Genomic DNA, 15903 nt, shown 5'->3' with positions numbered 1-15903 from the left:
GGTAACTTGGTGACGGAATACCAGCCTCTAAGTTATTTCAGTCAGCATACTGCTAATGAATCTCAAACTGCTGCCTTCATAGCTTTGCATTCCAAATGTTTAAAAAGGCTTGCATGGTATCATGGCAGTCTAGCAAATCAGTCCTCCAATACATGACTCAGTCCCCTGTGGCTTTGACTGTAGTAATCTGTCTCCTCACAACAAGCATTCCTTGACTACCACTACCATTCTGGCAATGCTTTCCGATTACCAGCCAGCCAGCCTCCACTCATTCATAGGAAGAAATGCCTGAACTTGGGCCTTTTGGGACATGGCTATATGCTGTCTCCTTCACTGAATGTCAGCAACCTTCCACTCAAAAAAAAATCTGGAATTAAGAATCTACTGTTAACCACAAAATCATTTCCAATTGTCAGAAACACCTATCTGGTTCAATCAGGTAAGAAAATCTGCCATCCTTACCTGGTCTGGCCTACATGTGCCTTCAGACCAACAGAAATGTGGTTGACTTTCAACTGCCCTCTGAAATAAGTCTAGCAAGCCAGTGGTACAATTGCCATAAAGTCTCAATTAAATGAAATTGAATGGATCACCTGGCATTGACCTATGCACCAGAAAGGCCCCAATGACCCTCTAAAGTCCTCCTATCTAACATCTCTGGGTTAGTGCCAACATTGGGAGAGCTATCTCACAGTCTAGTTGAGTAACAGCCTGACAGTTAGTCTCTAAGGTAGGATTCCATGAGTATATGTCCCAGACACCAGTACCATCGTCCCTGAATTTGTCTGGTAGCACAGACCCAGCAGAGGTGGTGACAGTGGTCAACAGTCAGGAAGGAGTTGCCCTGGGAGTCTTCAACATTGACTCTGAACCCCATAAAGTCTCATGACTTCAGGTTAAATATGGGCAAGGAAACCACCTTCTCATTACCATGTACCGACCTCCCTTGGCTGATGAATCGGTACTCCTCCATGTTGAACATCACTCAGAGAAAGTACAGTGTGGAAAGGACAAAATGAATTTTGGCTGGGGGATTTTAATGTCCAGTACCAAGAGTGGTTTGGCAGAACGACTGAGCTGGTTGGCTCCCAAAGAACATAGCTACTGAACTGGGTCTGCAGCAGGTGGTGAGGGAACTAACGAGGGAAAATCATACTTGACCTCATCCTTGTCAGTCTGCTGGCTGCTGATACATCTGTTCATGACACCTCAAGAGCAACCAGCGCACATTCCTTGTGGAGACAAAGGCCCACCTTCACATTGAGAATAATCTCTGGAAGAGAGGGGACCTAATTGAGGTGTACAAGATAATGAGAGGCATAGATAGAGTTGATAGCCAGAGACATTTTCCCAGGGCAGAAATTGTTAACACGAGAGGTCATAGTTTTAAGCTGCTTGGCGGAAAGTATACAGGGGATGTCAGAGGCGGGTTCTTAACGCAGAGAGTTGTGGGAGCGTGGAATGCATTGCCAGCAGCAGTTGTGGAAGCGAGGTCATTGGGGATATTTAAGAGTCTGTTGGACATGCACATGGTCACAGAAATTTGAGGGTTTGTACATTAGATTTCCCTTATATAAGGATCAATGGTCGGCACAACATCGTGGGCTGAAGGGCCTGTTCTGTGCTGTACTGTTCTATGTCCTGTGTTGTATGTCACTATTACATGCTAATGGGACAGACTTCAAACAGATCCAGCAACTCAAGACTGGACATCCATGGGGCACTGTGGCTAACAGCAGCAGAATCGTACTCCAGCACAATCTACCTCATAGCCTGGCATTTTCCCACTCAACCATTACCATCAAGCCAGGGGATCAATCCTGGTTCATGGAGAGTACTTGAAAAGAAGGGGGTCAACCTGGTCCACCTACTAAACAGGATGACTTGCTCCTTATGCTGTTTGGCATGCAAGCGATAGACAGAGCTAAGTGATCCCAGAGCATCAGACCTAAGCTCTGCATACCTGCCACATCCAGTTGTGAATGGTGGTGGACAATTAAACAACTCACTGGAGGAAGTGACTCCACAAATATCCCCACTCTGTGATGGAAAAGCCCAGCACATCAGTGCAAAACTGAAGGCTGAAGCTTTCGCAGGAATCTTCAGCCAAAAAAGTGTCAAGTGGATGACCAATTTGGGCTTCCTCCAGTGGTCCTCAGCAACATAGAAACCAGTCTTCAGCCAATTTGATTCAATTTGCATGGTAGCAAGAAACAGTTGGAGATACTGGATACTGCAAAGGCTATGGGCCTGGACAACATTCTGGCAATTGTACTGAAGACTTGTGCTCCAGAACTTGCTGCTCCTAGAGCCAAGCTGTTCCAGTACACAGTTACAACACTGGCAACAACCTGACAATGTGGAAGGTTGCCCAGATATGATCTGTACACCAAAAAAAAAGACAACTCCAATCCAGTCAACTGCTGCCTGCCCCAATCTACTTTCGATCAGTAAAGTGATGGAAGGTGACATCAACAGTGCTATCAAACAGCACCTGCTCAGCAATAACCTGCTCAGTGACACCAAGTTTGGGTTTCACCAGGACCACTCAGCTCCTGATGTCATTACAGCCTTGGTTCAAACATGGACAAAACAGCTGAATTCCAGGGGTGAGAGTGACAGCCCTTGACAAAGGCTGCATTCAACCACGTGTAACATCTAGGAGTCCTGGCAAAACTGGAATCAATGAGTATTGGGGCAAACTCTCCACTGTTTGGAGTCATACCTGGCACATGGGAAGATGGCTATGGTTGTTGGTAGCTAGTCATATCAGCTCCAGGGTCTCTCTGCAGGAGTTCCTCAGGGTAATGTCTTAGGTCAAACCATCTTCAGCTACTTCAATGGCCTTCCCTCCATAAGGCCAGAATTATGAATGTTCACTAATGATTGCAAAATGTTCAACATCATTTACAATTCCTCAGATACTGAAGCAGTCCATGTTTAATTGCAACAAGATCTGGATAATATCCAGGCTTGGGCTATCTAGTGGAAAGTAACATGGGTCACAAAAACACCAGGCTATGAACATCACCAATGAGACACTAACTACCACTCCTTGACATTCAATAGTGTTATCATCACTGAATCCCCCACTAAACAACTTCGTGGGGGTTACCAATGTCCAAAAAGCAAACTGGACTCATCACATAAACACAATGGCTACAACAGCTGGTCAGAGGAGAGGAATACAATGCCCAGTAACTCACTTCCTGATTTCCAAAGCCTGTTCATCAACAAGAAGCCTGGCATGCGATGGAATACTCCTGACTTGCTCTAATGGATGCAGCTCCAACAACGCTATCCAAGCAGTATGCTTGGCTACATCCACAAACATCCACTCTCTCCACCAGTGACGCTCAGTAGCAACAGTATGTAATATCTAAAAGATGCACTGCAAAAATTCGAAGATCCTTAGACAGCACCTCCCAAACCTATGACCACTTTGATCTAGAAGGACAAGGGCAGCAGACACATGGGAGCTCCACCACCAAGCCACTCACTTGACTTGGAAATATATTGCCATTCCTTTACTGCCACACAGTCTCAAAATCCTGGAATTCTGTCCCTAATGGTATGGTGGGTTAACCTCCAGCAGATGGACTGCAACAGTTCAAGGCGGCAGCTCACCACCACCTTCTCCAGGGAAATTAGGGACTGGCAATAGATGCTGGCTAACCAGTGACACTCACATCCCACAAACAAATTTTTTATAAGCCATTGGGTAGCACTGTTCAGAAGCAACGGGACAAGCAAACAAACGTGCTGCTAAGCAAATGTAGTATGTCATCAATTAACATTTGGAAGTAGTATTGTATGGTTTTAAATTATAAATTTGATTTTGAATTTTACTTTTTAATTACTTTTCATTTTTACATTGTAGACAAGCTGGCATTTATGGTTAATAATAGTGGAGGTCCAATACGGAACAGCGGGTGAAGGAGTCTTATGATTGGCTTACTGGATATTAACAATTGGACGAGCACACTGACACATGAAACACAAAAGTGACTACTCTGATTACAGTTTTTCCTTCAGTTGCTATAAAGTTGGTGGCAAGGGCTGTGCAGCATAAAACAGGCCATCACAAATTAATGTAATCACTCTGGTGTGCAGTAGTCCACATTGCAAAAGGGTAGTTCAAGTAAGCCAAAGGGTTATTTCACTCCATTTTATGTGACAACATAGCTTCCATTATTACGCTGCCACATGGCTCCCAGTAGGGAGCCTTTCTTCTCCCTCTTTCTGCATCTTGCACTTTTCCCATGTTATTTGACCAAGGAGATCATTTGCAAGGCTGTGGTTTCTACAAAATCCTTGACTTCAAACCTTACTGCAGACTTCAACACTTCCAACTTAGGAAATGCTAAACACATACAATTGCAGTGAAATTAATTAACAATTAAGCTAAAAGTAGTTGATCACCCCCTTAAATAGTACAGGAGGACAGATTCTTCTGCTTTAATTCATATTAACCTGTATGAGGTTGAGAGATGGTCTAAGTTGGAGCACTGAAATCCAAAATGTCAAATCAGCATCACATGCTGACTGATGTCACTACTTGTCTACTTGTGATGGACATCCTTGTGCGTGCTCTCAGATACCAATCACAAAAACAGCATCAAGCACAGCTATTTTAGATATTAAAAATTCTTCTAGCCCTGATATACCAGACTGAATTTCATGGTACATTATGGCCAGTATTAGCAAAGCGCTTTTAAAAAGCATGACTGCCAAATATGCACATGACATTTTATTAGGCGTGCCAACAAATGGCCTTTCCACTCCTAAGTGGATATCAACTGCATGTGCTTAAGTTCAAAAATAGACCTGCAATCAAGTGTTATGGGAAAACATTATTATGCAGAGATATTAGAATCACTTGATAAATTTTCTATTCCTTCAAATACCACTACCTTCTGCAGGAGCCCCAAGGAAAATTCAAATCACTTAGTTAGTCTTTCAAAGTCAACTGACTAGTTTTTGGTTATATATGTTTGCCACAGAATCTCTGCAGCCAGAATTTGTTCAATTATTCCCCCTCCTCTTGTTTTGATGCCCTTGCCTCCAGCAAATGTAAAAACGTTTCTTTTGCCTTCCACCAAGACATTTTGACATACCGGCTCAATGCACTCTTTGGACAGTGCTGGAGAGGGAAACGCAGCAAATGTCATCACTGCAACATACATATATGTTAATCCCACGAGTAGATAGGCAATGGAGAGATCCCGAACCTGAAGAGGAAAAGAAATAAATTATTTCTGTATAGAGGCATAAGCCAAGAAAATCAGCTTTCATCCAAATCAATTGGTTTTAATTAAAAACAGACTACTGGTGCATACAATGGAAGGAATCCTTTTGATTTCTTTGTTTGCTGTAATGTCGTAGAACCTGCTTGCTGAAAGATCACCAAAGAAGAAAATATTTGCAGAAAACAATAACATTTTAAGTTTTGCAGCCGTACAAAGTTGTTTATGAGAAACTCCAGTTTCAAGTGGGCTAACTTGGCATTTCTGAAGAATTATTCACTGAATACATTAAAAGGACACTTTTGACATTGCTGGCTGAACATGCTGATTTCAAGAAAACATTCAGCATGTTTCAGTGCTATTAATAGACTAGAAGTGCTTTTAAAAAAAAAACAAATTTCATACATTATCTAAATAAACAGCAGCAGAAAACATTTCAACTGTAGCAAATTTTAGCCTGCTGCTTGAAATATCACTTGATGAGAATTAGTTCTACTGTGCCACTTTTGGAAAGATTGATACGTAACTCATTGATACATGGGCTGAATAACTAGATTAGAATAGATTCCCTGCATATGGAAACAGGGCCTTCAGCCCAACAAGCCCACACGGACCCTGTGAAGAATAACCCACCCAGACCCATTCCCCTACCCTATATTTACCCCTGACTAATGCACCTAACAAGATGGGCAATATAGCATGGCCAACTCACCTGACCAGCACATCTTTGGATTGCAGAAGGAAACCCAAGCAGGCACAGGAAGAATGTGTAAACTCCACACAGACAGTCACCCAAGGTGGGAATCAAACCCAGGTCCCTGGCGCTGTGAGGCAGCAGTGCAAACCACTGAGCCATCGTGCCACCATTTAATAATGATAAACATGATGTATTACTGAAGATATTGATTTCCCCGCTTTTTCAACTTGCACTCATTTGGACAATTCACAAGATAAAACATTGTTCTCCTTCACATTGATATTGCATTAGAAGACAGTGCTAATTAATTGGGCAAATGGACTCTGATTGGTAGAGGCACCCTGGTAAAAAAAAACTTTGACAAAACAAAACTAACTTTTTGCAGCAACGTTGAAGTTTGTATCGCAGAAACATGACACAATGAAAATGATCCTGAGCCAATCACCCAAGCACAAGAGTATGATCTTACTTTAGCACAGCTAGGAAAACAGCCTGTACTAATTCTCTGCCTTTGTTGGTGCTAGATTAAAGCAACATCTAATGTGTTTCCTCCTTGTACATCTCTAACTGCTGACTTCACACCTCAACATTGAAAGCAGATTTAAACACAACATCCTTAAGATCTTCTCTGGAATGTTTCAGTTAGCTCTTGATTTAGCACTGTTAAGCAAAATCCCAAGTAGGCATTCTTTTTGTTTGCAAAAACCTAGTGGTGTTGGAAAAGTAAACAACTTTTGCAAATTAAGTACTAGACGAAGGACACAATGCAGGTGAGTCTCTTCCACGGCATTTTCTACTTTCATCTCCCTGTTCCAGATTCCAGATTGATGTGCGCTCTGGGATCTTAGTGTGAATTTTATCCATATTTTCAAAATATGGTGTTGGTTAGCAAGTAGCAAGTCATTTCACAAAAAGCCTCCAAATGAAACTTCTCAAATACATTTAGAATGAATGCAGTTTTGATAACCACGATACAAATGCTTAGATTTTTAGTTTTAGAAAGTGGACAGTGAGCAACAATAAATTTTCTTCCTTAAATCAGCAAGCATGCCCAAATAACATTCAACATATTTGCTCCTCAGATGCCCCTCAATCTTCCTCAGGCACTTGAAGAAAATTCCTTTTCCTAAAGACACTGCATAACTCTGTATATTTATGCTGCTAATTTAGTGATTATGATAAATTTCAAGGGTGTTGCAGCTATGTTAGTGCTATTTTTGGGCAGAAGTTACATAATTGCATTCAGATTTACATTGCAACTGGAAATCAGCAGTGTTGGTTATTATGTTGAAGTATCCCATATAGCTTTTAAAAACAAAACAAAATTAAAAGGAGAAATCACAGACAAGTCGTTATTCAATACAGATCACAATGGAAAGGTTATTGAAACCCTGTAAGTATGGTTATACCAGGGAGAAAATTAAAGTGCTGTCATGTGGAGAGAGTAACATGGAAGCAAATCATATGGGCCACAAAAAGAGTTCTCCTGGAATTGGGTTAATTCAAGTCAAGATACAGCACTGTCTTCCAGGTGACAAGCTGAAAGAATGCAACAACAGATGATTGGCTGCAATATCCTCTCCACTCACATCCTGACTGATTGTAGAAAAGATATTTCTAATGCGAATCAAACCAGACTATTCCACCATAGTCTGCAGAGCAAAGTGCATGCCCTAATCCGCAAACATTCTGCCACATTGGGTTCAACGAGGTACAACTGGACAAGACACTGAAATAGGGAGGGACAGGTCAACATCAATCAAAATAATGGAAAGGCTCTTTTGAAGTCATTTCAGGGAAGCTGGATGGAAATTCCTGTGGAGATGACTGTGCAAACTTACACTGAGATGGACAATGATGTTTGCTGCGCAACAGAATCAGACAATCGTAGATACAGCCATAGAGAGGTACAGCATGGAAACAGATGTTTCAGTCCAACTCATTCACACAGACTAGACATCCTAAACTAATTAGTCCGATTTTCCAGTATTTAGCCCAAATTCCTCAAAAGCCTTCCTATTCATATACCCATCCAGATGCCTTTTAACTGTTACAATTGTACCATTCATACACACATCACCTTCTGCGTGAAAAACTTGACCCTCCGATCTCTTTTAAATCTTTTCCCTCTCACCTTAAACCAAAGCCCTCTACTTTTGGCTATTCACCCCATCAGAGCCCCTCATCATTTTATAAACCTCTAAAGTCACCCCTCAGTCACCAATGCTCCATGGGAAAACAGCCCCAGTCTATTTAGCCTCTCCCTAATAGCTCAAATCCTCCAATTCTGGCAACATCCTTCAAGAGACAAAACATGTAGCAAAGCTGGGTCAAAGTACTGGGTTTACATGGGTTCTCTTTGAAGAATGACGGAAGTTGGAAGTCTCTGGATTTCGACGAGATAATGGATGAGTTTCTGTGGAGGCATCCCTCTTCAGATGAAAAGATGTAGTACACTCTTCAACCCAGGAGTCCAAATGACCCTCAAGAGTGGTGAACACCTGCCCTCTTACTCCCTATTTCCCCAAACCGAAGCTGCGAAGATGGAGATGCTTCAAGATTTTGTAGTGCAGCACAGAAGCATACCTGAACTGTATTGACAATGAGGCGACAGTATCACGTTCATCCCAAACCAGCATATCACAAAAAGATTACTGGAGTTTGATCAGAGGCAACTTGCAACATTTTTAAAATGCCTTTTGCTGCTCAAGGGCAGACCATTGCAAAAAGAGTAAAAAAAATTGAAAGAGACATTTTGCACAGATTTGCTGTGTCACTGCACTTCCTTTTTTTTTGACAGAGCACATTGGTTGGCAAGTCAAATTAAATATGGGGGTTCCTTGGTTATCTTAAAGCTCCACTGAAAACAAATATATGTGTGGGTCCCCTATGATCAACTTATGATTTCACTATAGTATCACAGGAAGAAAAAGAAAGTGGCAGAGGAAACCAGAAGGATGAAGGGGTGATAGTGAAGCGTATGAGGAAAAGGAAAAAGAAAAGAAAAAAGAAGAAGAAGAAAAAATAACAGAATAGAAAAGAAAAAGATTACAGCCAAAAACAAATTTCAATGAGTGACAGTACATAAATATATACTTCCATATATTCCACATTACACAAAATTATCTGAAGAAATACTAGCGGTCACAAGATTACTATCTCACGCTATTGTAATTCTGGTCATTGACATAAACCCTGCAAGTATGGCTAAACCAGGAAAAAAAAGTTAAAGTGCTGGCACTCAGTGGCAGGTATTCAGATTAGTTGCACATGCACACTAACGGACAGTCTGCAACTGTAACACCTTTCCAGTCAGTGAACAGGATGAGAATTTTGCCTGATTTTCAGACTATTTAAGCACCTCAGGCAGGAAAACAGGCTTAGAAAACAAATTGACAAGTTGAACCTCTCAGGCATACCACTTGTTCTAAAACTGCACCCAGAGTCTTTGAAAAGGAAGCAACAATGCAATTAGGTATTAGAGATTTACATAGGTTTCCACAATTTATAATAAAATTAACCATGAAACAGACCGAGAGCAAACATATAGAATTCAATTTTCTTCCTCCATCACATTAAAGCTTTACGCAGACAGCTTTCAAAAAAATCTGAGAAAGCTCAGGTAGTAGATAATGGAACTTTTTTTTTAAACCAGGGTCAATGTCTCAACTTAATGCACGAATAAATCTTTTTTCTTTAAATGTGCTATTTAAAATAGGTTAATATTACAATCAATCACTCCTTCATTCACCAACCAATTAGAGGTAGGGAATTTTGCAGGAAGTACTCCTCCTCCTATTGCTGCTTAAATAAACAAACCGTACCTTGTAAACTATGAGCTTTAGGCTCCATGTTAAAAAAACAAGGTCGTAAATGAGTGCGAGCTGATGTCAAACCTGCAACATTGCATCATTACCAATATACTTTGGAGGAAGGCAAAAGCTTCAGAATCAGGTTTGTGCCAGTAATTCCTGGTCTACAGCCCTCAGAACCAAGGCAGAAAGCCTAAAAGCAAAATTTCTCAATCTGGGACTGCATACCAACAGACTTAAAGCAACATGGTCTACCAAGTGAGGAGAAAGTGAGGATTGGGCTTAAGCCTGAAACGTTGATTCACCTGCTCCTCAGATGCCACCTGATCTGCTGTGCTTTGCCAGTGCCCCACACACAGTCCACAAAGTGAACCAAGACTCCCCTCAGAATGGTGAATGGGTTGGTAGGTTAGAGGAAGAAATATACACAGTAACACTGCACACACCCCTGCTAGAGATAACAGGACAGAAAGAATAAACAGTTTTGCCACCATTCAAATAACCAGGTTGCTTTAATTCCAGAATTCGAGAAAACATCACAATCTTAGGAGTCTGGAACAAGAAAAGTTAGGAGATGAGGAGAATCTTTGAGGACTGTGCAAATTTGGAACTCCCTGCACAAGATAGTGGAGACAAGGTCATCAGATTTTTTTTAGGCTGAAGTATACGAATGGCTTGTCAGGAAAAGAACTCAAAAGTTTACTGGGCAACTGGAAATGTGGAACCTAAACAATAGTGGCTATGATATTATTGAATGAGCGCTTGAGGGGTCAACTGGTCTACACTTGCTCCTAATTTTTATGTTCATAACTTGCCTTGTGGATGATCCACACAGTTTGCCCAAAAATAGTTAAAATATCGTTCTAAATGAAATTAATTTTAAAAAGTTTCCTCCCTGCCCAAGGAGTAACAAATTGAAAGCACATTATCTTTTCACTCACTATATTTCACATGAGATGGGTGAAAACTTAAAAGTTTTAGCCAGGGATGGTACATAATGGGAAGGTAAAGTGCAACATGCAATTCAGACAACAGCTTGTTAATACCAGACAGCCAAGTTAAATACGATTATACTATAGATGAAATGTAGCAAATCAGCTGAGCCTCTTCCAAATGTTACAGCTTACATTATTTTCTTGATGTTGGTTGTTCTTCAACAGGGTGATGACACAGTTGTGAATGAAGAAAGCAAGTGCAAGAACTCCAGTCATATGTGGAAAAGACAACCTGAACTCTAGAGAAAAGTAAAAGCAAAAGCACAATTTCACCAGCTACATAATCAGCAACCATTAGTTTTCTTCAGTTTATTTTCTTTGAAAATCCATTTTATGCTTAAAAGATGACCCTGATGCAGTTTATGGTATCTGAACAATGTGAAAGATGGCTTATCAAGACACAAGCATAAAACTTTAGAAAGGAACAAAATTTATCCAGCTTGAGAAGCAGGTGCTGATTGAATGTCCTGACCAGAGTCAAATGACTTGGTATGAACTTAATCAGCTACGACAGTCAACAGTTCCTGCTGCATGTTAGCGTAAACCATGGTCCAACTGAATTCACCAATGACGCCAATTCTAAGACCAGACTTCCTCCCTGACCAAGAAATTCCCTCTGCCCTTTAGACTAACTGCATTCTCAAATGCAATTGTTGCAATTATTCAAGTATTTTTAGTGTATTATCTCTTCCAGGAACTTCCTTAAAATGCATTTGCTAGATTTTGTTTTTAAATCAAACTGTCGTGAAGGAAGAACATGTAGGCTTGTTGGAATGTTGAAACTTGCAAAGATATCAAAGTCCAGGACGCTCACCTCTTTCACTTAAAGTAGAATTTTGGGTTGAACTGAAATGTAGGGGAAGAAGCCAGTGTCAGAGCAGAGAACTCAAATCACGAGGACTTGATCTCTCAATCTTTCAAAAAGAAAAGGGAGACCATGTTCATTTTCTTCCTAACAATGTCTTGAAATGGCAAAGTGTCCACAAATATTGCAACATGCAAGTTGTGATTTATGCAAAGTATTTTCAGATAATGTTGGAATTCAGAAATCTTAAGCCCACAAGACTTTCCCTCCATGTTAATACCAAGATTATTAAACAAGGAATTGCAAGTCCTTATATAGGAAGGCTGGCTGCAGGATAATTAATAATTGTAAATACTATTTCTGAAAATAAAAAGTTTTCTGCTTCATTCACTCGCTCAATGTTCAGCCAAATTAATCAGAGAGGGATCTAGAGTTATGCGAAAAGGCAGGAATGTAGAGTTGGGGAGTTTCAAATCATCTAATATTTCACTGAATGAGGGGAGCAGACTCCAATGGGCTGAACTACCTCCTTCTGCTCCAATGTTATTGAAAGCCTGGATTGGAGCTTGAAGTCATAACTTTTATTTTAAGAGGGAGTTTCAGATGATGACAGGATTCTTTTACAAACCAAGGTCTGCAGTTGTGAAGAGTATGGAATGGATTAATAACTTATAACAAAGGAAGGAGCAGTTTGTCAAAACGAAGGCTAATAATTGATGACATGGATAATGGAAAACAAAGGAAAACAGATGCAAGTATGACGTATTAGATAACTCAGTTTAGGGGGTCACAACCACTATCTCTGGGCCCCAGTGGTCAGACAGAATCTTATTACTAAAAATAAGCTTTGCCATTTGGATATAGAACTGGCTCAAAGTTAGAAGACAGAGGGTGGTGGTGGAGGGTTGTTTTTCAGACTGGAGGCCTGTGACCAGTAGAGTGCCACAAGGATCAGTGCTGGGTCCTCTACTTTTTGTCATTTACATAAATGATTTGGATGCGAGCATAAGAGGTACAGTTAGTACTTTTGCAGATGACACCAAAATTGGAGGTGTAGTGGACAGCGAAGAGGGTTACCTCAGATTATAACAGGATCTGGACCAGATGGGCCAATGGGCTGAGAAGTGGCAGATGGAGTTCAATTCAGATAAATCCAGGTGCTGCATTTTGGGAAAGCAAATCTTAGCAGGACTTCTACACGTAATGGTAAAGTCCTAGGGAGTGTTGCTGAACAAAGAGACCTTGGAGTGCAGGTTCATAGCTCCTTGAAAGTGGAGTCGCAGGTAGATAGGATAGTGAAGGCGGCGTTTGGTATGCTTTCCTTTATTGGTCAGAGTATTTAATACAGGAGTTGGGAGGTCAAATTGTATCAGAAAGATGTTGTGAAACTTGAAAGGATTCAGAAAAGATTTTCAAGGATGTTGCCAGGGTTGGAGGATTTGAGCCTCAGGGAGAGGCTGAACAGGTTGGGGCTGTTTTCCCTGGAGCGTCGGAGGCTGAGGGGTGATCTTAGAGGTTTACAAAATTATGAGGGGCATGGATAGAGTAAATAGGCAAAGCCTTTTCCCTGGGGTAGGGGAGTTCAGAACTAGAGGGCATAGGTTTAGGGTGAGGGGAAAGATATAAAAGAGACCTAAGGGACAACTTTTTCACGCAGAGGGTGGTACATGTATGGAATGAGCTGCCAGAGAAAGTGGTGGAGGCTGGTACAATTGCAACATTTAAGAGGAATGTGGATGGGAAAAGGAATAGGAAGGGTTTGGGGGGATATGGGCCAGGTGCTGGCAGGTGGGACTAGATTGGGTTGGGATATCTGGTCAGCATGGACGGGTTGGATCAAAGGGTCTGTTTCCATGCTGTACATCTCTGGGACTCTACCTGTCCTGTGCCCAGCATCTCCCCTCACTAATTGAAGCAAGACCATTTCTGTGATAATTAAGCAAAGTGGTGACAAAAATCTCTTTGGGGAATCAGTTTGTTTGCAGCATAAGTAACCAGAATTCAACTGTATTTCAGCCCACTAGAGCACAGTGGGCAAAAACTGTGCTAGGATTGTTGGAAGCACAGGTCTAACTTTTCTATAGGCTTCTCACCCTGACTCAGGAAGTGGGAAAAGAAAACCCACTCAGTCATATTATGCAGATATGTTGGATAAAATCTTGATTCCAACCAAGTCTCAATTGCAACTGAGATTCAAATTGGGGGGGGGGGTGGGGGGAAGGTGGTGGTTGGAGGGAGAAAGTGACTGGAAGAAAAAGATAGAGATTACAGCAATTTAACTATTGAAAAGCAAATTGAATAAATATTGAAATATTTCAAGTGACTGCAGAACAGGTTGCCCATATTTGGCTGTTGGCTGGCATCATCTTGTACTTCATTTGAACCTCCTGCATAGTGCATGATGGTCAAACCACAAATAGACAAAAAAAAAATCAGACCCCTACAAGAGTTTTGATACCTTACCCCAACTTTTAAAACATGCGAGTGTTTAAAGGTTGACATTTCAACTGACACCAAGTTTTGAATGGGTTTAGAAACATACAGCTCCTTGAGAAATGTTATTTAGCTAGATAATGAAAGCTGGGGTCCATCATGCAGAACAATTTCCCCCATTTAAGACAAATTCAGAAATGTTATGGTCCGAGTGTATCCAATTTGTTCTACGTACAAATGTAGGACTACTACTTACACGTCTGATCAAACTAATTTAGTGCTAACAAAATCTGATTGGACACGGATTTGGGATCAGACTAATCCATTCAGCCCTTGGCCCCTGCTGCACCATTTACTATATGATCATTATTGATCGGTTTGTAGTCTGACCACCCCATAAACTTGAGTCCATGAAACATCTTCCTGACTCATTCTTGAAGAAATTCAATGACTTGCAGATGAGGTAGATCAAACTTCATTAACATGACAAAATCAACATGCTTCATGTTACCAATTTTTGGACAACAAAAAATTTGCATTGAGTTCATGGAATTTTTATAACATGAACTGGAGAGAAAGAAGCATCTTCAGAAGCCAAAAGGGTTGTGAATTCCTCACCCAGTGCCCAAACTATCCCCATTTCCCTGATACACAGATAAAGTGAGTCAGACACCGATAGTTAAATTTTTGGATGTGGTGGTGGGAAGGAGCAGAATAAAAATCCAAAAAAGGAGGAAATGACTGTGGATACAGAAGTCACAGCTCAAACTCTTTGATGAAAAACAGAAGTTCAAAATAACGTCTACAAAAATCTTGATTTGTCTACAAGCAAGAACAAAGAAAGGTGGAATGTGATGTGGTGGAACTTCCCAAGAAGTGAAATTTACAAAGACCCAATATACCAAGGGACACCAGATGAGAAAAATTAACTCTGTTTTCACTCCACCAATGCTGCCAGACTTGCTGAGTTTCTCCTACAATTTGTTTTTTTGCCCTGAAATGTAATCATCTCTCAACATGTCCAGACATTTGGAATTCACAATAAAGCAATTACCTTGAGCAATCGAATTCAAATCTCCCGTAGGGGAGGTGAGCTTGTTGGACAACCCTTCAGAACTGCAATCAAGCAGAAACACTGGAGAGACTACGAACCAGTGCCTCTCAGCACGGATCTTAGCAAAGTTATGACTCACAGATACTCAGCTGAATAAAGTTAATGCACAAAGACAGTTTCAGGTGTGCCAAGGTAACAAAGGGCTGTGAAAGCAAACTTTAGGACAGAAATCACAACTTCCTACATTGTATGGGGTAAACAGCCTTAATACAATCCTGATTCCACCTTGAAGGTGAACTCAAGAGGCAGTTCCTCAAATGAATCATCTCCTACAGCTTCTCTTTAATTTGATAGTTTGATATACCTCATTATATGAGGCGTAGTAAAGTGAGGAAAGAGATTGCACAGTTATTTAAAAAAATTACCTGCAACAAAATTGTTTACAGATTCAAACCAGTAGAACTCCAAATGAAATCCTTGTCTCCCAGCCTTCAATGTTACAAGTACAATTAAATAAAAGACTGAAACTGTGCCTAAAAGTAGAAACAAATATTACACTTGCGTTAATATACAGATACATAAATGCAATTAAAAATTAACATTAAAAAGACCCACTCTGCCCTCTAATGGTTACATTGAGAAAGTGCACTAGCTCATGCTGTTCTAGTCCTATAAACACATGAACCGGATCACAGTTCCTAACTAGAGCTGTTGAATGAATCTCAGTCAGCAAAGAAGTTGGAATAGTGTAATCAAAATTTGCATGTCGCATTGTGGAATTTAGGATGAAGGGTGTGCTGAGTAGAAAGGAAGGACAGAAGTGCATGTCAGGCATGCAGGAGATGCTCTTCGCTATGGTAG

General features: G+C 40.8%; 1 protein-coding gene across 5 annotated transcripts in view; it reads right to left on the bottom strand.

Moving 5' to 3' along the window:
• slc38a9 (solute carrier family 38 member 9) overlaps window positions 1-15903 on the bottom strand; it is a 73105-nt gene that overhangs the window by 23239 nt on the left and 33963 nt on the right. For all 5 annotated transcript variants that reach the window (XM_043688658.2, XM_043688666.2, XM_043688643.2 and 2 more), the window contains 3 exons: window positions 15468-15575; window positions 10883-10989; window positions 5118-5231 (listed from right to left, as the gene is read on the bottom strand). In XM_043688658.2, coding sequence (XP_043544593.1) covers window positions 5118-5231; window positions 10883-10989; window positions 15468-15575 — 329 coding nt within the window. The remainder of the gene's footprint in view (window positions 1-5117; window positions 5232-10882; window positions 10990-15467; window positions 15576-15903) is intronic.

Source organism: Chiloscyllium plagiosum, unplaced genomic scaffold, assembly GCF_037043375.1.
Source record: "Chiloscyllium plagiosum isolate Xiang-an unplaced genomic scaffold, Cpla_swu_hap1 HiC_scaffold_1, whole genome shotgun sequence".
Lineage (NCBI taxonomy): Eukaryota > Metazoa > Chordata > Chondrichthyes > Orectolobiformes > Hemiscylliidae > Chiloscyllium > Chiloscyllium plagiosum.
This window is presented reverse-complemented; position numbering and strand designations above follow the sequence as displayed.